Source organism: Oncorhynchus kisutch, linkage group LG1 (assembly GCF_002021735.2).
Source record: "Oncorhynchus kisutch isolate 150728-3 linkage group LG1, Okis_V2, whole genome shotgun sequence".
In the NCBI taxonomy this organism is placed as follows: Eukaryota; Metazoa; Chordata; class Actinopteri; order Salmoniformes; family Salmonidae; genus Oncorhynchus; species Oncorhynchus kisutch.
The window spans coordinates 72,142,750-72,169,882 of record NC_034174.2 but is presented as its reverse complement, the minus strand read 5'-3'; the positions used below and the strand labels follow the sequence as shown (position 1 = coordinate 72,169,882).

The 27,133-nt window shown below is 44.4% G+C and overlaps 2 protein-coding genes and 1 long non-coding RNA gene across 4 annotated transcripts in view; 2 read left to right on the top strand and 1 right to left on the bottom strand.

Moving 5' to 3' along the window:
- LOC116375276 (retinal cone rhodopsin-sensitive cGMP 3',5'-cyclic phosphodiesterase subunit gamma-like) overlaps positions 1-27,133 on the bottom strand; it is a 90,362-nt gene that overhangs the window by 45,978 nt on the left and 17,251 nt on the right. The gene's annotated exons all lie outside the window — the stretch shown is intronic.
- Positions 5,072-8,386, top strand: LOC109876741 (mediator of RNA polymerase II transcription subunit 15). Of its 2 annotated transcripts, XM_031832090.1 has the most exons (6): positions 5,072-5,204; positions 5,298-5,350; positions 5,441-6,018; positions 6,253-7,952; positions 8,031-8,065; positions 8,146-8,386. In XM_031832090.1, the coding sequence occupies exons 1-5, from the start codon at positions 5,176-5,178 to the stop codon at positions 8,038-8,040; spliced, it is 2,370 nt and encodes a 789-aa protein (XP_031687950.1). In that variant the 5' UTR covers positions 5,072-5,175; the 3' UTR covers positions 8,041-8,065; positions 8,146-8,386. The 2 variants fall into 2 exon arrangements, with proteins under 2 accessions (XP_031687950.1, XP_020324719.2); XM_020469130.2 differs by having other exon boundaries at positions 5,441-7,952.
- Positions 21,709-24,563, top strand: LOC116375277 (uncharacterized). Its single transcript, XR_004211029.1, has 2 exons — positions 21,709-21,841; positions 22,056-24,563. It is a non-coding gene; the product is annotated as an uncharacterized LOC116375277 (long non-coding RNA).

Genomic DNA, 27,133 nt, shown 5'->3' with positions numbered 1-27,133 from the left:
TGATGGCTGGCTGCTGGACGGCAGGCTGCTGGACAAGAAAATGAGGATGCATCTGAGGAATTGGCACAGAGGAGGTCGCTGTAAACAAGTGTAAACAGAGCGTGGGTGAAGGGTGGAGAGAAGGAGTGGTGCAGAGAGAAAGGAGTGGAGGAGAGAGAGAGATAGAGAGAAAGGAGTGGAGGAGAGAGAGAGAGAAAGGAGTGGAGGAGAGAGAGAGAGAAAGGAGTGGAGGAGAGAGAGAGAGAAAGGAGTGGAGGAGAAAGAGAGAGAGAGAGAGAGAAAGGAGTGGAGGAGGAGAGAGAGAGAGAGAGAGAGAGAGAGAGAGAGAGAGAGAGAGAGAGAGAGAGAGAGAGAGAGAGAGAGAGAGAAACAGAGAAACTGAAAAATGTGATTTATGTGTGTGTGTGTTCAGGCAGATAACCACCAAGACAACCTTCAGCTCTCTGAGACCAAGAAAGTGGAGGCGGACGGCCTTGCTCGCTTTATCACCATGAACGAGCTTAAGCTACATCACCGAGTACAACCAAGTGGTAGTCACTGACCACAGCACTGTTCATCTACACCTTACACACTACTCTATACAACAGCACCTATTAACAGTTATACCAGCCTTGTTATGATTACATCTTGCCAGCACATCTTTGTATTATTAGCCTTTCATGTTCAGTCATATAACCAGACTACACCTACAGACAGTTAATGTACTGGCACATGCCTATTTTGATATCTATTTCCTATAGCTCTCTCACTCTCCTCTCCTCTCCTCTCAGACAGCAGTGGGTCTGTTCCAGTCTGAGGTGAAGGCACACCTCCTTCATCAACAGGGGGAGTGGTGACTATAAAGTGCTCAAGGACCGACTAGGAGCTCTGGCCCCAGAATTTGTTGGGAAGGTGAGAGCAGGCAAGCAGCAACTGGACCTGAAAAGAGCGACTCAACAAAACCTCTGTTATATCGGCAATTGGATTCAAATCTTGAGATAATGTCCCTAATCCCCTATTTGGAATTGACTCTTTTGAATCAACTATTTCATTGAATCTTGAATTTAATTTGCAAATTGGATCAATGGAGTCCGATGTTTTGAGTCCCAGAATCTCAATGTACTGTATATTATATATAGTGCACTACTTTTGATATTGGTCTCGTCCAATAACATCACAGATTTTAGTTTTAGTTTCTGTTGCCAAACGTATTTGCTACAGTGTGCTCTACTGAACATTACCATGATTTCTTTGTCACAGTTACTGTTTGTGCTGGTACACGGGGTGAAGTCCAATGAGAAATCTCTGGGCTACTTCAGCCTGTCGTCACGTGACCTTCCCCGCGTGGGCATTTATGACGGAGACTCAGATATGAAGTGGCTCATGCCCGAGGGAGAGATCTCCACCGAGCGTGTGTGGGAATTCTGCCAGTCATTCATACAAGGCGATCTCAAGGTCAGAGGTCAAAACAGACCTGACTTCAAATAGTATTGGTTCTCTTTCAAATGCCTTTGAAGGTTGATTGAGCCTGCCTGGACTGCCAGATTGACAGGGTTTGCACTTTATGGACTATTTTATTGGTTCCATTCTGACAGGCAAGCTCAATTAAGAGCAGGTAAGTAAGTATTGGAAAGAAAACTAATACTATTTGAACCCATATCTATGGCGCAGTATACGTTTCAGTGGCTTTGATAATATGTAGAAAGCAGCAATAAATTATACTGAGTGGTCTCCATTTAATGTATCTATATTGCTTCTCAAAATCTTTTTAGGAGGTGAAGCAGGCAGGAGTACCTCATCCTAAAACTGAGTTGTAAAATAAACAAATAAATTAATGTAAATAATTAGCTTTGTGACAATTATTGTGTCTGTTTTGGAGTCCGTATTGTTTTCTGCCTGAATCTTGTGTAGGCTGTGTGTGTGCGCTCTGGCGGGCGTGGTGTGTCTTTATGAGAGGGAAAGTCTGCCATCTGTGAGTTGACCACAGCTCAGTGGCTACTCACCACTGAGATTTTAGCCTAGTTTGTCAGCGTTGGCACTGATCTGATGGTTACAATCACAACAAACTGACCTCAGTAGACTAAAAGGGCCTGGAGGGTCTAACAGAGAAAGAAGAATTGGAATCTGTCTTCAGAAAAAATAACAGTTGAGGATTTCAAATGCAATCGCAAAGAAACAACAAATACAATGGAATGTGATGCAGTATAATACAATATATATCTGTGTATTTTCATGCAAATGCTACATTTAAGTGCAGACCTGTATTCAAAAACATGTGTATTTCAGTATCTGAGTTATAATATCTGGGTTATAATACAAATTGTATTATTTGACAGTATTTTCAAATACTTATTTAATACATTGGAGTGTAAAATAGTGTGTGATTTGGAGTTTTTCAAACACTTTCCAAGTGTATTTCCAAATACATAACATTTAACTACTTATCTTTTCAAATAAACGATCAGAATACTTACTTTGAATGTATGTGAAATTTAATAGAAATATTTTAAATAGTATTTGAACCCGGTCTGATTTAAGTGACATACATTTGCCTTCCAGTTACAGTAGGCCAGCCTACAGCAGTGGAAGAGGGGAGTTAGTGCAGAGTTCTAGACATTAAGGGCCGTACAATAAAGTACAGAAGGATTGGAGCACTCGGGGTGAATATAAAAGACCAGAATAAAGAACAGATTGTCTGCCTGCTGTGCTGAAAGAAACAGGAGAAGAAAAGGACATTGGAATTTTCAAGGCACAGACTTTGAATCAAGTATAATTATCAGAGATGGAATGCAAGCGGAAACATCAGTCGGAATAGGGAAAACACTTTGGCAGATTTAAGGGGGCTGGAGATATATGCATAGCTATCTAAGTGGGTGGGGTTATATCCTTCCTGTTTGGCCCTGTCCGGGGGTGTCCTCGGATGGGGCCACAGTGTCTCCTGACCCCTCCTGTCTCAGCCTCCAGTATTTATGCTGCAGTAGTTTATGTGTCGGGGGGCTAGGGTCAGTTTGTTATATCTGGAGTACTTCTCCTGTCCTATTCGGTGTCCTGTGTGAATCTAAGTGTGCGTTCTCTAATTCTCTCCTTCTCTCTTTCTTTCTCTCTCTCGGAGGACCTGAGCCCTAGGACCATGCCCCAGGACTACCTGACATGATGACTCCTTGCTGTCCCCAGTCCACCTGACCGTGCTGCTGCTCCAGTTTCAACTGTTCTGCCTTATTATTATTCAACCATGCTGGTCATTTATGAACATTTGAACATCTTGGCCATGTTCTGTTATAATCTCCACCTGGCACAGCCAGAAGAGGACTGGCCACCCCACATAGCCTGGTTCCTCTCTAGGTTTCTTCCTAGGTTTTGGCCTTTCTAGGGAGTTTTTCCTAGCCACCGTGCTTCTACACCTGCATTGCTTGCTGTTTGGGGTTTTAGGCTGGGTTTCTGTACAGCACTTTGAGATATCAGCTGATGTATGAAGGGCCATATAAATACATTTGATTTGATTTGATCTAAACAGTTGCAATCGAGTTTATGTGTTTGTGGATGTGTACTGCAATCAAAGTTGAGACAACATTGGAAAAAAAGCTTCACACAAAGGAGGGTAGACGGTCAGAGGATGAGGAGATGGGTTGTTGTCTTGTGTTTTATTTCATCCACATGAGGGAGACATTTTATGGAGATAGTGGGCACCTTCGAGCTGATCACTATTGTCAAGTCGGTGACAATTGTTGGTAACCGCCTTTCAAGGTGTTTTGCGTTCTGGGGATAAAACATTTACCACGTGAGTCTATATGTCGACTGCAAGAACTTCACAAAAATCTGCAGAATCTCCAAGTTTCTGCAATTGCTCTTCACCAGCTTCATCCTGCAGCCATCACCTGTCATGTGGGGGCTCCATTGTCACCCAATCATTATTGTTTTTGTTTAACCCACGCTAACAAGAACATGACTGAAACAGGAACCAATTTGCAGCAGTTAATGTGTAGCCTACAGTGCATAAATGAATGACGTGATTGAGGCTCTCTCTCATTTATTGATTGTTTAATGTAACATAAATTATTTCAGTTTGTGAGTGGGTGTTGGAGACATGTTTTTTGACATTATAAAGGAAACCTTTTATAAACAATGGCAACACTGCCATGATGATCTGAGCCTTGCTGTTGGAAAACGACACTATCCGAATTTCGGTTGTAGCAGATGCACCTCTCCTGACTTTACTTCTTGACTTTGGTCTACAGTCAGCTTTAGCCTTACCACTCAAACGAGCCCTACTATATGTTTGCCTCTGAAAAATTAAAGACTCAGATCATCAAATGAATTGTCTGAATTCAGAATTTGTCCAAGATGTGGCACTATGTGCAACTGAAACATGTTAACCATCTACTGTTGCTATGCTGAATGAAACACACGGTTTAAAAGAAGGCATGTGTAAAATAATGGTGCCTAACTGCTCATTTAGCCTCTAATCTTCAAATAAACCAAGTGAATGTTGTACAAGTAATAATTTAAACCGATTAATGAAGTGCCAAGACAAAATGTGTTTCCTACTTTAGAGCAGGGGTGTCAAACTCATTCCATGGAGGGCCTAGTGTCTATAGGTTTTTGTTTTTTCCATCCAATTAAGACCTAGACAACTACTGTAGGTGAGGGGAGTAATTAGTGGCCTTAATTCAGCAATCAAGTACAAGGAAGGAGCAAAAATCCCACAGACACTCGGCCCTCTGTGTAATGAGTATGAAGCGTGCTTTAGAGTAAGGGCTGTCAAACCTGTCAGGAACTCAATTAGAGAATCAACCACACCTGAGTAAATATCCTGAATTCCAAATCAACCCCTAGCCCCTACACCTACCACTTAGTAGGCAATTTGAAATGACCAGATAGGTTATAGCAATATGGTAATTGCATCACCTTGCCTTCTGATAGGCTGGATGCAATTGTTGCCATATTGCTTATACCTATTCAATCATTTCTGATGCACAGAAGTGTTTAGGCCAGGGTGTAGGATTTAGGGGTAAATTTGGAATTATAGGAATCAAATGTAGTTCAGGGGCTTACATCTGTCCTTAATTAGCCAATGACATTAGAAGGGTCTGGGATTTGTTTAAAAGGAGGAGCAACCAAAAAAGAGCTTAAGGAATATTATGTTAGGGCTTATACCAGCCATTAGTTCTGATTACTGGGGAGCTTTTGAGGAGCAAAATGGCCGTGATGATTGGAATCGCTTTCAGGTAGGTTTTTAAAAGTATTGCTCTAGTTTGTTTCCCTTGTCCTTCAGGTGTTACAAGTAGCTTTGTTTATAACAGACTTTCTTTTTTTTAAAGAGTTTCTTGGCTTTGTTGCCTGCTAATTGGCGGGATAACCTGTTCTACATCAAGTGAGTTTCTACACATTAATTTCAAGTAACCGTTGTGGTACCAATAACTTCAAAGGCTGGCATTTTACTTTTTTTCTTCATCTAACCTAGGTGATGGGTATCCTGCACCAGGTTCTGATGCAGCAAGGCTCTATACAGGCTCACTTAGGTCAAAAGGATATGTTAATTACAACTCTCCAACAGCTCAATTGCAAGCGCAGCTGACCGAAGAGCAACATAAACATCTGGAAGCCATCCTCCAAAATCAACTGGCCCCCATGCCCAAGGCACCTCAGAAAATGTGGTATTCAACTCAAATGCCCCAGCAGGAAAAGCAACCGGCCGCCATGAGCCAACAGCAGACGCTACCGGCCAGTTATCCTAAGCAGCCTCAAGCAGTGTTGTATCCAGCTCAAATGCCCCAGAAGCAACCAGTTACTGAACTTCCGCATCAGAAGGAACTGGCCTCCATACCCCAGCTACCTCAGCAAGTGTGGCATCAAGTTAAAATTCCTCAGCAGCAAAAGCAACCAGCTACTGGTCCTCAGCAGCAGACGGAACTGACCACCATGCCCCAGAAGCAACCGGCTCCAATGCCTCTACTGCATAAACAACCAACAGCTATGCCCCAGAAAGCATGGTATCCAGCTCAAATGCAGCAGAAGCAACCGGCCACCATGCACCAGCAAGTGTGGCATCCAGCTCAATTGCCCCAGCAGCAAAAGCAACTGGCTACTGAACCTCAGCAGCAGAAGGAACCGGCCTCCATAACCCAGCAACCTCAGCAAGTGTTGCATCCAACTCAAATGCTGCTGAAGCAACTGACTGCCATGCCCCAGCAAGTGTGGTATCCAGCTAAGCCCCAGAAGCAACTGGCCGCTGATCCTCAGGAGCAGATTGAACTGACCGCCATGCCCCAGCAACCTCAGCAAGTGTGGTATCAAGCTCAAATGCAGCAAAAGCAACCGGCCACCATGCACCAGCAGGTGTGGCATCCAGCTCAATTGCCCCAGCAGCAAAAGCAACTGGCTACTGAACCTCAGCAGCAGAAGGAACCTGCCTCCATAACCCAGCAACCTCAGCAAGTGTTGCATCCAACTCAAATGCTGCTGAAGCAACTGACTGCCATGCCCCAGCAAGTGTGGTATCCAGCTAAGCCCCAGAAGCAACTGGCCGCTGATCCTCAGGAGCAGATTGAACTGAACGCCATGCCCCAGCAACCTCAGCAAGTGTGGTATCCAGCTCAAATGCCCCAGAAGCAACCAACCGCTGAACCTCAGTGGCATCCAGCCAAATTTCCCCAGGAGCAACCCGTCCAAATGCGTCAACTGCAGAAGGAACTGACCGCCATTACACCACAACTGTGGCAATCCGCTCAAATTCCCCAGCAGCATAAGCAACCGGCTGCCAAGCTTCAGCAAGAGTGGCAACTGGCCCCCATTCCCCAGCAGCCTCATGACGTGTGGTATCCAGCTAAAATGGTCCAGAAGCAACAAGCAGCTGCAACTCGGCAGCAGAAGGAACTGACCACGATGCCTCAAGACTGGCATCCAGCTCAAATGCCCCAGCAGCAGAAGCAACAGGCCACCATGCCCCCGCAAGTATGGCATCCAGCTCAAATGCCTCAGGAGCAAAAGCAACCAGCTACTGAACCTCAGCAGGAAATTGAACTGACGGCCATGCCCCAGCCACCTCAGCAATTGTGGCATCCAGATCAATTTCTCCAGCAGCAGAAGAAACCAGCCCCTATGCATCTACCGCAGAAGGAACTGACCGCCATTCCACCACAACTGTGGCAATCCGCTCAAATTCCCCAGCAACATAAGCAACCGGCTGCCATGCTTCAGCAAGTGTGGCATCGGGCACAGAAGCAACCGGCCCCTATGCCCCAGCAGCCTCACGACGTGTGGTATCCAGGTAAAATGGTCCAGAAGCAACAAGTCGCTGCACTGACCGCCATGCCGCAGACGCATCAGCAAGTGTGGCATCCAGCTGAATTTCCCCAGCAGCAGAAGCAACCGGCCTCCACGCCTCTACCGCAGGAGCAACCGACCGCCGTACCCCAGCAAGTGTGGTATCCAGCTCAAATGTCCCAGCAGCAATTGGCCTCCATGCCTCTACAGCAGAAGCAACTGACCGACGTGCCTCAGAAAGAGTGGCAACCAGCTCAAATACCGCAGAAGCAACCGGCTGCTGAACCACAGCAGAATGAACCGGCCACCATACCCCAGCAAGTGAGGAATCCAGCTCAAATGTCCCAGCAGCGGAAGCAACACACTACCATGCCACAGCACCAACTGACCCCCATGCCTCAGCAATTATGGCATGTAGCTCAAATGCCCCAGAAGCAACTGGCCCCAATGTCTCAGCAGAATCACTACGAAAGCACTGATGATGGTGCCTCTAGTAGCACTCAGGCCAGCATCGTTGAACAGTCGGGTGTCATCCCAATCTATTCCTACAGTTCCAAATCGCACTACGAGAATGGCAGAACTGTTTTCTCCCAAACCCGCTACACTCCTAGGGAGGCTATGCCTGTTGACAGTGGAAGTACTCCCAAGGACAGTTTTGTTGGTACTGGTGCACCTAGTATATATCCATCACTAGTGAAGGATTCTGCAAGGTAATGGTTTACTTTAACCTGCTCTGAACTTTGCTCTCTGAATTTGAAGTCCTTTGTACTAACCATATCTTTCAACAGGAAAATGTAATGGATTCATCCTCTAGAAGCTAATGGTGAGAATTGTTTTTGACATTGGTTACTTAACATTCTGTGTTGCTGACACTAAATTTCTTTCTGCTTTTGTTTTGACCAGGAAGTGTCTGGTGCTCTTGCTACTCTAGCGTGAGGGAGTACCTGACCAATTCTACTTTGTAATATGCCTTGTCTCTGTGAAATAATGGTTCTCATGTCCATTGCTTGCTAATTGAGAACAGGTGGTGTGCAGTCTGTAGTAAAAAATGACTGTTCAGTTAATTATTTCGTTTTCTAATCTTTTACCTTTGCCACTGGTTGTTCAAAATAAAAGCTTGGGGCTACATAAGAGCATTTGTCAAGGAGTGAGTTGTCTGACATTCTTCATATGTTCATCCTTTAGATGTAGGAATGCATTGTATAAAGTGAGACAGTCTTCAACCTCAGTCTAAGTTGTTGGTCAGTAAGATAACAAATAGGGAATGGTTTTTATATGGTCAGACCATGGCTCATTTACAGTGCCTTGAACTTTGCGACCATGCCACATTTCAGGCTTCAAACAAAGATATAAAACTGTTTTTTTGTGAAGAATCAACAAGTGGGACACAATCATGAAGTGGAATGACATTTATTGGATATTTCAAACCTTTTTAACAAATCAAACTGAAATTGGGCGTGCGAAATTATTCAGCCCCCTTAAGTTAATACTTTGTAGCACCACCTTTTGCTGTGATTACAGCTGTAAGTCACTTGGGGTATGTCTCAGTTTTGCACATCGAAATTTTTTTCCCATTCCTCCTTGCAAAACAGTTCGAGCTCAGTGAGGTTGGATGGAGAGCATTTGTGAACAGCAGTTTTCAGTTCTTTCCACAGATTCTCGATTGGATTCAGATCTGGACTTTGACTTGGCCATTCTAACACCTGGATATGTTTATTTTTGAACCATTCCATTGTAGATTTTGTTTTGGATCATTGTCTTGGAAGACAAATCCCAGTCTCAGGTCTTTTGCAGACTTCAGGTTTTCTTCCAGAATGGTCCTGTATTTGACTCCATCCATCTTCCCATCAATTTCAACCATCTTCCCTGTCCCTGCTGAAGAAAAGCAGGCCCAAACCATGATGCTGCCACCACCATGTTTGACAGTGGGGATAGGGTGTTCAGGGTGATGAGCTGTGTTGCTTTTACGCCAAACATAACATTTTGCATTGTTGCCAAAAAGTTCAATTTTGGTTTCATCTGACCAGAGCACCTTCTTCCACATGTGTCTCCCAGGTGGCTTGTGCCAAACTTTAAACAATTTTTATGGATATCTTTAAGAAATGGCTTTCTTCTTGCCACTCTTCCATAAAGGCCAGATTTGTGCAATATACGACGGATTGTCCTATGGACAGAGTCTCCCACCTCAGCTGTAGATCTCTGCAGTTAGTCCAGAGTGATCATGGGCCTCTTGGCTGCATCTCTGATCAGTCTTCTCCTTGTATGAGCTGAAAGTTTAGAGGGACGGCCAGGTCTTGGTAGATTTGCAGTGGTCTGATACTGCTTCCATTTCAATATTATCGCTTGCACAGTGCTCCTTGGGATATTTAAAGCTTGGGAAATCTTTTTGTATCCAAATCCGGCTTTAAACTTCACAACAGTAACTCGGACCTGCCTGGTGTGTTCCTTGTTCTTCATGATGCTCTCTGCGCTTTTAACGGACCTCTGAGACTATCACAGTGCAGGTGCATTTATACGGAGACTTGATTACACACAGGTGGATTGTATTTATCATTAGTAATTTATGTCAACATTGGATCATTCAGAGATCCTCACTGAACTTCTGGAAAGAGTTTGCTGCACTGAAAGTAAAGGGCCTGAATAATTTTACACTCCCAATTTTTCAGTTTTTTATTTGTTAAAGTTTGAAATATCCAATAAATGTCGTTCCACTTCATGATTGTGTCCCACTTGTTGATTCTTCACAAAAAAATACAGTTATATCTTTATGTTTGAAGCCTGAAAGTTGACAAAAGGTCGCAAAGTTCAAAGGGGCCGAATACTTTCGCAAGGCACTGTAGCTACTAGAATTGAGTGACCTATTGGTTTCAAACTTGCATTTGGCCTTATACTATAGCCCATACCACAAATAGCAGAGTCAAATCAGTTTAGGAGTGTCTGTTCCATACCTAGCTCAAATGTTATTTTTAGATGCGTCAACCCCTGTTGGCACATCTACCTCCATACTTCTGTTTGTATGGGTTACCTGTCTTACAATTGTGGGGTCATAGAGGGAAATGTAACTATGTTCGGGAGTCAATTTCCCATAATGGTCAGTTTGTAGGCCAAACCGTTCTGAAGCTATAGATGTTTTTGAGACTGCATTTTTGGGGTGTCTGACCAACACCACCGTAGCTCGGCCCCTGTCCACCGCAGATGCGTAAGGGCGACAGGCGGATGCAGTGGATTGAGACGCAGCCCATTAAAAATGTTCTAGCTTCAACTGGATTTTGATGGGCCTTTTACTTTGACTGCCTCAATACTCTTCACCTGTAGCCCATTCCTCCTAGTCCATTTATTGTACCACAGGCTCCTATGGAATGGATTCATGTATTTGATTTCTACAATGCCTGGCACGGTTTAACCGATCAATTAACAAATGTATTCTGTATAGACTGTCTTTAAACATGCACATTTTTCTTAACCAATTATTAATCGAACTGCCTAGTATGTGAATTAGGCCCTTAAATGGATCCATTAAGTTCCAAAGAGGAAGCTGGTAGGCACTAGCATGACAGTTTAGCTAGCATAAGATGTCACCCAGGACTTTTGCACAACTTGACATATTTGCCTGTTGTAGTTGACTCTGTTTGGCCAGACTCATGAACATGAATGAAATTGTATATGCATTGAATTTTCTACAAGAAGTTACACTTTGCTGTTGGACAATCTCTTGTCTAGCGTACGTCAACAGAACCTTCATTTAATTTTTCACAGTATGGAATTTTTGGACACAATCTCAATCTGTGTGCAACGTTTTTGCACAACTCATTTCTACCGGACCACTGAGGATGCACCTGCAAAAGCCCCTGGCAGGAACTTAATTAGCCTGCATTAAAAGGTGCACTTGATTAAGCTCACCCAGTGCAATGGATAGTTAGATTTCCCTCTATAAAACCATTGGATTGGTCCATGATCCTATTGACCCAAATTGCTACAGACATATTTATCCTACCCTGCCTTTCTAAGGTCTTTGAAAGCCAAGTCAACAAACAGATTACCGACCATTTCGAATCCCACCGTACCTTCTCCGCTATGCAATCTGGTATCAGAGCTGGTCATGGGTGCACCTCAGCCATGTTCACTACTAGCTGTAGTTTGTTTCCTCTTCTCTTCCAGGTTTTACAGGTAGCTGTGTTTTAACTGACTAGGATAAAATAACATTTTTAATATTCCTTGGATTTGTTGCCTGTTAATTGGAGAGAGAACCTGCTATCCTCCACCCAAAGGTGTGTTTGTATAGCACAAAGTAATTCAGTTAAAATAACACTTTGTATAGTGCCAATAACTATTAAATGATGGCATTTTACTATGCTGAATTATCTTGGTTCCTAGGTACTTATCGATATAAAAAGACACCAGCTCATATTCTAAAGCAACAAAGGGAACCAGCTCCTATGCCCCTGCAAGAAGAAGAAGGCCTCCCGAGTGGCGCAGCGGTCTAAGGCACTGCATCGCAGCGCTAGAGGCGTCGCTACAGACCCGGGTTCAATCAGGGCTGTATCACAAATGGCTGTGATCGGAGTTCCATAGGGCAGCGCACAATTGGCCCAGCGTCGTCCGGGTTAGGGGAGGGTTTGACCGGTGGGCTTTACAAGTAGCCGGTCACTGTAAATAAGAATTTATTGACTTGCCTAGTTAAAGAAACTAAACTGTCTCTTGTGTCCCAGCAACAAAAGGAACCGGATCCCATGCCGCCTCGGCAGAAGCAACCAGCTACAATATCTCAGCAAGTGTGGCGGCTAGCGCAGATATCTTCGTTGAAGCAACCAACTGCCACGCAAAAGAAGCCTTAGCAAGTGAGGCATCCAGCCCAAATTCACACAGCTGCTCAAATGCAGCAGAAGCAACTGACTGCCATGCCTCGGCACCAGAAGCAACCAGTTGCATGCCACAGATTCCTCAGCAAGTGTGGCATCCAGCTCCAATGCCCCAGCAGCAGAAGCAACCGACTGCCATGCCTCAGCAAGTCTGCCATCCATCCCAAATGCCCCAGAAGCAACTAGCCCCATGTCTCAGCAGAAGCAATACGGAAGCACTAAAGATGGTGGTTCTGGTAGCTCTCAGGCCAGCATCGTTGAACAGTCAGTTCTCATCCCAATCCGTTCCTACAGTTCCAAATCGCACTACGAGGATGGCAAAACCTGCTACACTCCTGGGAACGTTGTCTGTTAACAGTGGAAAAGCTCCCAATGACAGTGTTGGCATATTTGAACCAAGCACATACCCAACACTAGTAAAGGATCCTACAAGTTAACGTACAACTTTAATCTGATCTTAACTTTGCTTTCTGAATTTGAAGTCCTTTTTACTAACCATGTTTCGGCCAACAGGAAAATCTAATGGTGGACTCATCCTTTAGAAGCTGATGGTGAGACGTTTAATGTCATTGATGAAATAAGATTTTGTTGCTGACACTGTTTTAATTTCTTTCAGGTTTTAGTCATGCTTTTGTTTTGACCAGGAAGTTGCCGGTGTTCTTGCTACTCTTGCATGATTGAATCAATAAAAATGTGTCATTGAAATACTGAGGGTTCTCCTGTGCCCACTGTGCTTGCTGATTTCAAACAGATAATGTGGGTTGTCAGTGCAGTTTGTAGTAAAAGGGAATGTGGCTCAGTTTTCAGATATCTGGGGTTTACATTTGCTACCGGTTATTCAAAGATTGGCTCTACATTAGTGTTGTCAAGTCGCGAAATGTCAGACCTTCCTCATGGTCATATTTTGTGTATATTGACACCCTTTCAAATGACTGGATTTGGCTATTTTGTCCTCACCGGCGTATAAAATCGAGCACACAGCCATGCATGCAGCCTTACTGAAGAGCTCAGTGACTTTCAACGTGGCACAGTCATAAGATGACACTTTTCCAAGTCAGTTTGTCAAATGTTACCCCAGTCAAATAAGTCCTGTTAATGTGATAGGCCACACACACTCTCAGAACAATGCTGTACCGCATAATAATCATAATTTAATCCAAGGTGGCATAGCAGTTCAGACGTCTTTTGTCCTCGTCTTGTCGTGTCCTGTATATATATATATTTACAACTTTTTTCACATACATTTTATTTTTTATTTTCCATCAACTCATCTTCAAAACACTCTCCTGCAACCCGCCTCACCAATTTATATTTATAAAAAAGTATTATTTACCTCAAATCTGTAATCCTCCAAGAAGCTAGCCAGAAACTCCAAGAAGCTAGCCTGAAACTAGCCAGAAGCTAGCCAGAAGCTAATCCAGAAGCTAGTTCAGAAGCTAGTTCAGAAGCTAGTTCAGAAGCTAGTTCAGAAGCTAGTTCAGAAGCTAGTTAGCTCCTTTACTGGCAAATCGTTAGTATTCAGCTAACCACGGTTTGTGGTCATCAGCTATCCTTTAGCTCGAAAATCTATCGCCAGTTCTGTACGGCGCAGCGTGGCTCGGAACGGAACATACCGGACCATTTTTTCTCTCCATGTCCCTGGATTTCGACTGCTCTCTGGACATTCATACCCGGATCTCACAGCTAGCTAGCTGCTATCCGTGTGACTATCGGCCTTCGTCGATTCCGGAGCAAACATGAATTATTCCGGAGCTAGCCAGCTCCGTCAATCACTCCTGAGTTCCATCAATCACTCCTGGGCTGCAGTCACCTATCCGGACCCGTTTTACTGCCTACGCGGAGCCCCACCGGGCCTTCACAACTGGACTGCCGACGTTATCTACCCGAAGGAGATCCGGCTGGCTCCTCCGTCGCGACGTTACCTGAACGCCCATCTGCGGCCTGCTAACCGTTAGCTGTCTTACCGGCTGCTATCTGAATAGACAATCGGACAATTTATTTATTTGTATTATTATTATGTTTTCTTCTTGGGCCTCTATAACTATATCTATTGTTTTTATTTTTGTTGTTGTTGTGTGATTTGGATTAATCCCCTCTACCACACGGAACCCCACTAATCTACTGACGGAACGCAAGAGGTGGCTAACAACAGACCTCCATCCTATGCTAGCTTGTTACCGATGGCCTGGCTAGCTGTCTAAATCACCAACCAACCTCTCCACTCACTGGACCCTTTTGATCACTCGACTAAGCATGCCTCTCCTTAATGTCAATATGTCTTGTCCATTGCTGTTCTGGTTAGTGTTTATTGGCTTATTTCACTGTAGAGCCTCTAGTCCTGCTCACTATACCTTATCCAACCTATTAGTTCCACCACCCACACATGCAATGACATCTCCTGGTTTCAATGATGTTTCTAGAGACAATATCTCTCTCTTCATCACTCAATACCTAGGTTTACCTCCACTGTATTCACATCCTACCATACATTTGTCTGTACATTATACCTTGATGCTATTTTATCGCCCCCAGAAACCTCCTTTTACTCTATGTTCCAGACGTTCTAGACGACCAATTCTCATAGCTTTTAGCCGTACCCTTATTCTACTCCTCCTATGTTCCTCTGGCGATGTAGAGGTGAATCCAGGCCCTGCAGTGCCTAGCTCCACTCCTATTCCCCAGGCGCTCTCTTTTGACGACTTCTGTAACCGTAATAGCCTTGGTTTCATGCATGTTAACATTAGAAGCCTCCTCCCTAAGTTTGTTCTATTCACTGCTTTAGCACACTCTGCCAACCCGGATGTTCTAGCTGTGTCTGAATCCTGGCTTAGGAAGACCACCAAAAATTCAGAAATTTTAATTCCAAACTACAACATTTTCAGACAAGATAGAACTGCCAAAGGGGGAGGTGTTGCAATCTACTGCAAAGATAGCCTGCAGAGTTCTGTCCTACTATCCAGGTCTGTACCCAAACAATTTGAACTTCTACTTTAAAAAATCCACCTCTCTAAAAACAAGTCTCTCACCGTTTCCGCCTGCTATAGACCACCCTCTGCCCCCAGCTGTGCTCTGGACACCATATGTGAACTGATTGCCCCCCATCTATCTTCAGAGTTCGTTCTGCTAGGCGACCTAAACATGAACATGCTTAACACCCCAGCCATCCTACAATCTAAACTTGATGCCCTCAATCTCACACAAATTATCAATGAACCTACCAGGTACCTCCCCAAAACCTTAAACACGGGCACCCTCATAGATATCATCCTAAACAACTTCCCCTCTAAATACACCTCTGCTGTCTTCAACCAAGATCTCAGCGATCACTGCCTCATTGCCTGCATCCATAATGGGTCAGCGGTCAAACGACCTCCACTCATCACTGTAAAACGCTCCCTGAAACACTTCTGCGAGCAGGCCTTTCTAATCGACCTGGCCGGGGTATCCTGGAAGGATATTGATCTCATCCCGTCAGTAGAGGATGCCTGGATATTTTTTTTAAATGCCTTCCTAACTATCTTAAATAAACATGCCCAATTCAAGAAATGTAGAACCAGGAACAGATATAGCCCTTGGTTCTCCCCAGACCTGACTGCCCTTAACCAACACAAAAACATCCTATGGCGTTCTGCATTAGCATCGAACAGCCCCCGTGATATGCAGCTGTTCAGGGAAGCTAGAAACCATTATACACAGGCAGTTAGAAAAGCCAAGGCTAGCTTTTTCAAGCAGAAATTTGCTTCCTGCAACACTAACTCAAAAAAGTTCTGGGACACTGTAAAGTCCATGGAGAATAAGAACACCTCCTCCCAGCTGCCCACTGCACTGAAGATAGGAAACACTGTCACCACTGATAAATCCACCATAATTGAGAATTTCAATAAGCATTTTTCTACGGCTGGCCATGCTTTCCACCTGGCTACTCCTACCCCGGACAACAGCACTGCACCCCCAACAGCAACTCGCCCAAGCCTTCCCCATTTCTCCTTCTCCCAAATCCATTCAGCTGATGTTCTGAAAGAGCTGCAAAATCTGGACCCCTACAAATCAGCCGGGCTAGACAATCTGGACCCTTTCTTTCTAAAATTATCTGCCGAAATTGTTGCCACCCCTATTACTAGCCTGTTCAACCTCTCTTTTGTGTCATCTGAGATTCCCAAAGATTGGAAAGCAGCTGCGGTCATCCCCCTCTTCAAAGGGGGGGACACTCTTGACCCAAACTGCTACAGACCTATATCTATCCTACCGTGCCTTTCTAAGGTCTTCGAAAGCCAAGTCAACAAACAGATTACCGACCATTTCGAATCTCACCATACCTTCTCTGCTATGCAATCTGGTTTCAGAGCTGGTCATGGGTGCACCTCAGCCACGCTCAAGGTCCTAAACGATATCTTAACCGCCATCGATAAGAAACATTACTGTGCAGCTGTATTCATTGATCTGGCCAAGGCTTTCGACTCTGTCAATCACCACATCCTCATCGGCAGACTCGACAGCCTTGGTTTCTCAAATGATTGCCTCGCCTGGTTCACCAACTACTTCTCTGATAGAGTTCAGTGTGTCAAATCGGAGGGTCTGCTGTCCGGACCTCTGGCAGTCTCTATGGGGGTGCCACAGGGTTCAATTCTTGGACCGACTCTCTTCTCTGTATACATCGATGAGGTCGCTCTTGCTGCTGGTGAGTCCCTGATCCACCTCTACGCAGACGACACCATTCTGTATACTTCCGGCCCTTCTTTGTACACTGTGTTAACAACCCTCCAGGCAAGCTTCAATGCCATACAACTCTTCTTCCGTGGCCTCCAATTGCTCTTAAATACAAGTAAAACTAAATGCATGCTCTTCAACCGATTGCTACCTGCACCTACCCGCCTGTCCAACATCACTACTCTGGACGGCTCTGACTTAGAATACGTGGACAACTACAAATACTTAGGTGTCTGGTTAGACTGTAAACTCTCCTTCCAGACCCATATCAAACATCTCCAATCCAAAGTTAAATCTAGAATTGGCTTCCTATTTCGCAACAAAGCATCCTTCACTCATGCTGCCAAACATACCCTTGTAAAACTGACCATCCTACCAATCCTCGACTTTGGCGATGTCATTTACAAAATAGCCTCCAATACCCTACTCAACAAATTGGATGCAGTCTATCACAGTGCAATCCGTTTTATCAGCAAAGCCCCATATACTACCCACCATTGCGACCTGTACGCTCTCGTTGGCTGGCCCTCGCTTCATACTCGTCGCCAAACCCACTGGCTCCATGTCATCTACAAGACCCTGCTAGGTAAAGTCCCCCCTTATCTCAGCTCGCTGGTCACCATAGCATCTCCCACCTGTAGCACACGCTCCAGCAGGTATATTTCTCTAGTCACCCCCAAAACCAATTCTTTCTTTGGCCGCCTCTCCTTCCAGTTCTCTGCTGCCAATGACTGGAACGAACTACAAAAATCTCTGAAACTGGAAACACTTATCTCCCTCACTAGCTTTAAGCACCAACTGTCAGAGCAGCTCACAGATTACTGCACCTGTACATAGCCCACCTATAATTTAGGCCAAACAACTACCTCTTTCCCAACTGTATTTAATTTTAATTAATTTATTCATTTTGCTCCTTTGCACCCCATTATTTTTATTTCTACTTTGCACATTCTTCCATTGCAAAACTACCATTCCAGTGTTTTACTTGCTATATTGTATTTACTTTGCCACCATGGCCTTTTTTGCCTTTACCTCCCTTCTCACCTCATTTGCTCACATTGTATATAGACTTGTTTATACTGTATTATTGACTGTATGTTTGTTTTACTCCATGTGTAACTCTGTGTCGTTGTATCTGTCGAACTGCTTTGCTTTATCTTGGCCAGGTCGCAATTGTAAATGAGAACTTGTTCTCAACTTGCCTACCTTGTTAAATAAAGGTAAAATAAATAAATAAAAAATAATCGTTTGTCCTCGGTTACAACACTTGGTGTAAGGCTTGCTGCCATTGGACTTTATCGCAATGGAAGTGAGTTCTCTGGAGAGACTGCTCACTCCATCGGGCAGGACGAATCTGGGTTTTGCGGATGCCAGGAGAACGCTATCTGCCCGACTGCATAGTGCCAACTAAAGTTTGGTGGAGGAATAATGGTCTGGGGCTGTTTTTGATGGCTTGGGCAAGACCGCTTTGTTCCAGTGAAAGGAAATCTTAATGCTACAGCGTACAGTAACATTCTAGACAATTCTGTGGTCCCAACTGTGGCAACAGTTTGGGGGAAGGCCCTTTGCCGTTTCAGCATGACAATGCCCCTGTGCACAACGCAAGGTCCATACAGAAACAGTTTGGTGTGGAATAATTTGATGGGCCTGCGAAGAGCCGTGACCTCAACCCTATCGAACACCGTTGGGATGAATTGGAACGCCGACTGCGAGCCAGGCCTAATCAATCAACATCAGTTTCCGACCCCATTAATGCTGTTGCGGCTGAATTTAATGTTTTATTTTATCTTTATTTAACTAGGCAAGTCAAGAACAAATTCTTATTGCCCGTTCAGGGGCAGAACGACAGATTTGTACCTTGTCACCTCTGGGATTTGAACTTGCAACCTTCCGGTTACTAGTCCAACGCTCTAGATGTAGTTATGTAAGCATGCATTGTACACGGTGTTGACAATCCAGACGTATTCTTCAACCTCAGTCTGAGCCTTAGGGAGCTAACATAAGGAATTGTTTTAAAGGTTCAACCATGATCAATTAGCTGCATGAATCTTTGGGACACTTTTAGCTATCAACATTTTATCGCAATGTTTTGATAAAATATAGAATTTTGCCTTTGCTACCATAGCCCACAGAAACACATTGAATAACACCTTTTTTATAAATGGCAAAGTTTTGAAGTCTGTCCAATATCTAGGTGATGGCACATATTTAACTCTTTATGGATGTTGGCACAACTACCTCCATACTTCCATTAGTTTGTATGGGTTACCTTCAGATTAGTACGTGAAACTTGTTGGGGTCGTACAGCAAAACGGAACCATGTTTGTGAGTCTCCCCTTTCCATAGTGGTCATAATAGTTTGTAGGCCAAACCGTTCAGACGCCACAGACGCTTTCCTGAGAAGATGGATTTCAGTTATGTCACATGGTCTGACAAACTCAGCTGTAGCTCGGCCCCATACACCAGATGCGGAAGGGCGACATGGGCAGGCGGATAAAGTGGATTAAGATGCAGCCCATGCAAAAACCTGATATTTCTAGCTTAAATGTATAGATTTTTGTTGTTTCCTATATTGATTCACATGAGCGTCAATAGATTTTTAACCTATAGCTCATTCTTCCTGCAAGTGCATTAATTGATCCACAGGGTCTTAAAAAGTGGATTCAGTGTACTTGATCTTTACAATGCCTGGAATTGTTTAACCTATCAATAAACAAAGATATTCCCAAACAGACAACAGAACGTCAACAAAGCCTCCTTCACTCATGCTGCCAAACATACCCTCGTAAAATTGACTATCCGACCGATCCTTGACTTCGGTGATGTCATTTACAAAATAGCCTCCAACACTCTACTCAGCAAATTGGATGCAGTCTATCACAGTGCCATCCGTTTGGTCACAAAAGGCCCATATACTACCAACCACTGCGACCTGTATGCTCTCGTTGGCTGGTCCTCGCTACATATTCGTCGCCAAACCCACTGGCTCCAGGTCATCTATAAGTCTTTGCTAGGTATAGCTCCGCCTTATCTCAACTCACTGGTCACCATAGCAACACCCAACCCAAGCACGTGCTCCAGCAGGTATATTTCACTGGTCATCCCCAAAGCCAACACGTCCTTTGGCCACCTTTCCTTCCAGTTCTCTGCTGCCAATGACTGGAACGAATTGCAAAAATCACTGAAATTGGAGACTTATGTCTCCCTCACTAACTTTAAGCATCGGCTGTCAGAGCAGCTTACCGATCGCTGCAGCTGTACACAGCCCATCTGTAAATAGCCCATCCAACCAACTACCTACCTCATCTCCATATTTGTTTTTGTTTATCTGGTCTTTTGCACACCAGTATTTCAACTTGCACATCCACATCTGCACATATATCACCCCAGTGTAAATTGCTAAATTGTAATTACTTTGTCACTATTGGCCTATTTTTTGCCGTACTTCCTTACTTCATTTGCACACACTGTATAAAGATTTTTCTATTGTGTTATTGACTGTATGTTTGTTTATCCCATGTGTATCTGTGTGGTTGTTTTTGTCTCACTGCTTTGCTTTATCTTGGCCAGGTCGCAGTTGTAAATGAGAACTAACTGGTTAAATAATGGCGAAATAAAAAAAATAAGAACAAGTCCATTTTTCTTAACCAAGTATTGTTGGTGATATCATCTAACTACATAGTATGAAAACTCAGACCTTAAATGGATCCATTTAAGTTCCAATGATGAAGCCGGCAAGGCACTAGCAGGGAAGCTTAGCTAGCATAATGTGTCACATGGAACTCATTTCACAAACATTGACACAAATTAGCACAATTGCCTGCTGTATTCGACTGCCTGTTTGGCCAAAGACTCATGACACGGGATGAAATTGTATATGCATTCTTTGTGAGACACAGTGTAGGTGAACGGATGATCTCCGCATGTCTGGTTCCCACCATGAAGCATGGAGGACTAGGTGTGATGGTGTGGGGGTGCTTTGCTGGTGACATGGTCGGCAGCGTAGCCTAGTGGTTAGAGCATTGGACTAGTAACCGGAAGGTTGCGAGTTCAAACCCCCGAGCTGACAAGGTACAAATCTGTCGTTCTGCCCCTGAACAGGCAGTTAACCCACTGTTCCCAGGCCGTCATTGAAAATAAGAATGTGTTCTTAACTGACTTGCCTGGTTAAATAAAGGTAAAAAAAAAAAATAAAAAAAAAAATAAAATAAAAAATTTTTAGAATTCAAGGTACAATGGCTACCACACTATTCTGTAGCTATACGCTATCCCATCTGGTTTGCGCTTAGTGGGACTATCGTTTGTTTTTCAATAGGACAAATGACCCAACACATCGCCAGGCTGTGTAAGGTCTATTTGGCCAAGAAGGAGAGTGATGGAGGGCTGCATCAGATGACCTGGCCTCCACAATCACCCGACCTCAACCCAATTGAGATGGTTTGGCATGAGTTGGACCATAGAGTGAAGGAAAAGCAGCCAACAAGTGCTCAGCACATGTTCGAACTCCTTCAAGACTGTTGAAAAAGCATTTCAGATGAAGCTGGTTGAGAGAATGCCAAGAGTGTGCAAAGCTGTCATCAAGGCAAAGTGAGGCTACTTTGAAAAATCTAAAATATATTTTTGCACAACACACTTCTACCGGACGACTGAGGGTGCACCTGCAAATGCCCCTGGCAGGATCTTAGTTAGCATGAAATAAGCTCACCCAGTGCACTGGGTAGGTAGAGTTCACTCTTTGAAACCATTGGATTTGTTCATGAATGCGCAAACCCTTAAGCACACCAGCTGAATGAAATCAAGCGCACCTAATCTCAATTGGGAAATTGGACCAATGGAAATTATGTTCAGTGGCTTGCAGATGTGCCTAATTAACCAGCCAGATTAGAAGGGTCTAGGATTCCTTTGTAAGGCGCAGAAAAAAGACAATCAGATACAATATCAGGGATCTTCTGGTAAGGCTTCTGGATACCATTAGTTCTGAATACTGAGGATTTGAGGAGAAAAATGGCTGTGAGTTTTGAAATGTCTTTGAGGTAAGTTGTATGGCTCTAGTTTGATTCCCTTGTCTTCCATGTTTTAAAGGTATTTAACTGACAAATGTTTTATTTAATTGGAGGGATAACCTGTTATCCTCCACCTAAAGGTGTGTTTTGTCTGCACATATAATTCAGTAAAAGTAACACTGTATAAAAAGCAGAACTTCAAATGATTGCATTTTACAATTTGAAACGTTCTTTTCTTTCGTAGGTAATTATAGATATATTCCCCAAAATCAATTAAAAGGAATTGGCCACAATGCAGCGGTAGCTACCAGCTCCCGTGCCTCGGCAGGTGAAGCTACCGGATCCCGTGCCTCGGCAGGTGAAGCAGCCACCCGTAATGCCACTGCAAGCGCCACGACTGGCCCAAAAATCTTAGGTGGAGCAACCGGATCCCGTGCCTCAGAAGCAGTCACCCACAATGCCTCAGCAAGCGTCACGACTGGCCCAAATACCTTAGCTGAAGAAACTGGCCACAATGCTTCATCAAGCGCCACGACTGGCCCAAATGCCTTAGGTGAAGCAGCTGGCCATAGTGCCTCGGCAGCGGAAGCAACTGGCCACAGTGCCATGCAAGCGGCCACCCACAATGCCTCAGCAAGCATCACGACTGGCCCAAATACCTTAGCTGAAGCAACTGGCCAAAATGCTTCATCAAGCGCCACGACTGGCCCAAATGCCTTAGGTGAAGCAGCTGGTCACAGTGACGCGCAAGCGGCCACCCATAATGCCTCGGCAAGTGTGGCAACTGGCCCAAATACCTTAGGTGAAACAACTGGCCACAATGCTTCATCAAGCGCCACGACTGGCCCAAATGCCTTAGGTGAAGCAACTGGCCACGGTGCCTCCGTAGTGGAAGCAATTGGACACAGTGCCATGCCAGCGGCCACCAATAATGCCTCGGAAAAGGCCACCCATAATGCGTCAGCAAGCGTCACGACTGGCCCAAATACCTTAGCTGAAGCAATTTGCCACAGTGCTTCATCAAGCGCCACGACTGGCCCAAATACCTTCGGTGAAGCAACCGGCCACGGTACCTCATCAAGTCGGTACCTCATCAAATCTGGTTCAAATTCCTCGGCGGAAGCCACAGGCGCCCTTGCCTCGGCGGAAGCCACAGGCGCCCTTGCCTCGGCGGAAGCCACAGGCGCCCTTGCCTCGGCGGAAGCCACAGGCGCCCTTGCCTCGGCGGAAGCCACAGGCCTTGAACAGGAGGGCCAACTCCTCAAGCAACATGGATTTTAGCAGCAGTGGTGTTTCTCAGGATTTTGGGTCTGATGGTGGCAATGAAAGCACCCAATGTCTCAGCTCCAGCAGCGTTCAAGGCAGCATCATTGAATAGTCAGTTCTCATCCCAATATATTTACAAATCTGTGTATGAGAATGGCAAAACTGTCTACTGCCACACCACTGGGGAGGTTATACCATTTTGATAGCGGAGATACTCTCAAGGACTGTAGTGACGTTGGCATCTCTGAACCAAGCATATCCCCACCTGCTAAAAACTCACAACCTGCTAAAGGAGCCCTGCCACAAGGGAAGTCTACTGGGATGTAATGTGCAACTTTTACACTCACCTGCACTTTGCGTTCTGATTTAGAAATAATTTGTACTAATCATCTATCAACAGAATTGCAATGGTAGATTCATCCTTTAGATGACAAATCCAAGTTGTTGCTGACACTTTCTTTAAGCTTCCACTGTATGCTTTTGCGTCGGCCAGGGAGATGCTGCTGCTCATTCTACCCTGCATTACTTGTGAAACTATAAAAGATTGTACCTTAAGTGCTTCCTTGTGTTTTGAAATACTGTGTTTAATGTCTACCTTTGGCTAGCTGGTTGAGAACCGTGTTGGTTGCCAGTGCAATTTGTAGTAAAAGGGAATGTTCCTATTCTTTTGGATTTGAAATATATAATTTATTTTGTATCTTTGCTGCTGGTTGACAAATCCCAAGATTGGCTCTACGTTAAAGCCACTGACCATCAATATCCCATTTGGGATACTAAAGTATTTATTTTGTGTTGACAGGTAAACATCTAATCCTGTTTTACAAAAACCTGCGAAAGCTTGTACCCCGGAGATGGGCTACTGTGTCATGTAACCCTCAATTCTGTTTTTGTGGTGAAACTGAGCCTGCGCATACATCTCATGGTTGTCTGACTCTGTCAAATTCATTTAAAGTGGGCTACTTGCTCAGTTTGATCCACCATAACTGAGCTTAACGGCTACTTTCACCCCTAATTTAGACAAGTTTCTGCTTACTTCCTTTTGGTGGGCCATTTGTCAACTATATTTTAATACATGCAGCTTTTCTTCTGTCATAACTTGTTGCCCCAGAAGACTAAAGTAGTGCTCACAAATGTCTTACGTTGATAGAATAAATGCATTAGTCATCTTAACAGGTAAAATGATTTAAGGACCAGGTAGCATGCTAGAACAGTGGAAACATTGGTCCTGTGCCAAATGTCATTTTGACAGATTTTAAGGAAATGGAATGCTGAGAATGGTAACTTCAGTTAGTCTTGGGTGTGTATTGAATGTGATTGAAATGCTGTCTGCTTGCAAAAGTGTCAAAGATGACACATTACATGTGCATTTTCCCGAGCGGCTGATAGAAATATTTATCCACTCCTGTTCCCAAGAAAATTTAAAGATTCCTTTTTATCATTTCACTGCAACTGAAGTTAATATAAACTCTGCAAAAAAAGAAACGTCCTCTCACTGTCAACTGTTTATTTCCAGCAAACTTTAAAGTGTAAATATTTGTATGAACATAAGATTCTACAACTGAGACAAACTGAAAAAGTTCCACAGACAGACATGCCTAACAGAAATGGAATTGTGTCCCTGAACAAAGGGGGAGTCAAAATCAAAAGTAACAGTATCTGGTGTGGCCACCTGCTGCATTAAGTACTGCCGTGCATCTCATGGACTGCACCAGATTTGCCCGTTCTTGCTGTGAGATGTTACCCCACTCTTCCACCAAGGCACCTGCCAGTTCCCAGAGATTTCTAGGGGGAATTACCCTAGCCCTCACCCTCCGATCCAACTGGTCCCAGATGTGCTCAATGGGATTGGGATCTGGGCTTTTTTCACCTGCCATGACAGAACACTGACATTCCTGTCTTGCAGGAAATCATGCACATAACGAGCAGTATGACTGGTGGCATTGTCATGCTGGAGGGTCATGTCAGGATGAGCCTGCAGGAAGGTTACCACATAAGGGAGGAGGATGTCTTCCCTGTAACACACAGCGTTGAGATTGCCTGCAGTGACAAGCTCAGTCCGATGATGCTGTGACACACCGCCCCAGATCATGACGGACCCTCCACCTCCAAATCGATCGTGCTCCAGAGTACAGGCCTCTTTTTATTTATTTCACCTTTATTTAACCAGGTAAGCTAGTTGAGAACAAGTTCTCATTTACAACTGCGACCTGGCCAAGATAAAGCAAAGCAGTGCGACACAAACAACACAGAGTTACACATGGAACAAACAAGCGTACAGTCAATAACACAATAGAAAAAAAGGTCTATATACAGTGTGTGCAAACGGCGTGGGGAGGTAAGGCAATAAACAGGCCATAGTAGCGAAGTAAAGTACAGTTCAGCACATTAACACTAGAGTGATAGATGAGCAGATGATGATGTGAAAGTAGAAATACTGGTGTGCAAAAGAGCAGAAAATAACTGCGGCAGAGAACTGGAAGGAAAGGCGGTCAAATGAGGTGTTGGCTTTGGGGATTATCAGTGAGATATACCTGCTGGAACGTGTGCTACGAGTGGGTGTTGTTATCGTGACCGTTGAGCTGAGATAAGGCGGAGCATAGACTTCTAGATGGCCTGGACCCAGAGGGTCTGGCGACGAATGTGTAGCTGGGGCCAGCCGACTATAGCATACAGGTCACAGTGGTGGGTGGTATAAGGGGCTTTAGTGACAAAACGGATGGCACTGTGATAGACTGCATCTAGTTTGCTGAGTAGAGTATTGGAAGCTATTTTGTAAATGACGTCGCCAAAGTCGAGGATCGGTAGGATAGTCAGTTTTACGAGGGTATGTTTGGCGGCGTGAGTGAAGGAGGCTTTGTATGGGAAGCCAATTCTAGATTTAATTTTGGATTGGAGATCCAAAATTCTGGAAGGAGAGTTTACAGCCTAGCCAGACACCTATGTATTTGTAGTTGTGGATCAGGGAATCACCCGCAGCAAGAGCGACATCGTTGATATATACAGAGAAAAGAGTTGGCCCGAGAATTGAACCCTGTGGTACCCCCATAGAGACTGCCAGAGGTCCGGACAACAGGCCCTCCGATTTGACACACTGATTTCACACACTTTGTCGACACACTTTGTCTGAGAAGTAGTTGGTGAACCAGGCGAGGCAGTCATTTGAGAAACCAAGGCTGTTGAGTCTGCAGATAAGGATACGGTTATTGACAGAGTCGAAAGCCTTGGCCAGGTCGATGAAGACGGCTGCACAGTACTGTCTTTACTCGATGGCGGTAGTGTCGTGGAGGATCGTTACAAAATATAACACTTACAAGAACTTGTGAATTCAATATAGGCTTTTAATACAGACATATCAGAAGCCTAGATGGTCCGCGGAACACACACTTTTCCAGAGCACTGGCTCTGATTTATACACATACAACATATGAGTCCATCCCACATGCAAATGAAGTTACTTCCCTCAGTCCATCTGCCACCATTATCTTTCAATCTGTGCTTCCTGCTTGTTCACGCCCAATAACGCCCATATCTGCTTTCAGTCAAGTTATAATGGTGACAGGACCTCTTCATGTCCCAAAAATAATACATGCCCATCTTATCCTATGGGCCCCTTATGTTTGGCTTGTCCTTATTAGGACTAGTAGACGATGTGTCTCTTCTCTTCATGTCCTAAAAATATATGCCCTATGTCTATAGTCCATCAGTTGGTCATTTGGCTGACCCCCTCCTTTGTATGTCCCTCTGACCTTGGTCCAGCTGTCCTATGCTCTCATGGCCTTACTTTGGCTTCCTGTCCTATACAATAGACAATGCATTTTACCAGAATGGCAAATGCACTCTAAGTGTATCTTTCTCTTGTGGTACAGTATTATGTTTCTCCCTATATGTACACCTTGCTCCCACAAATCCCTCCTCTGGTGCTAATTTAGCACCAAAAACTACACTAAAAGGACATATAGGGTGGAGGCCAATACCAACAGTTGACAAAAACATTAACAAAAATAAAGCTTACAAATCATCTGGATCAAACATCTCCAGATCCTATTTGAAACATAA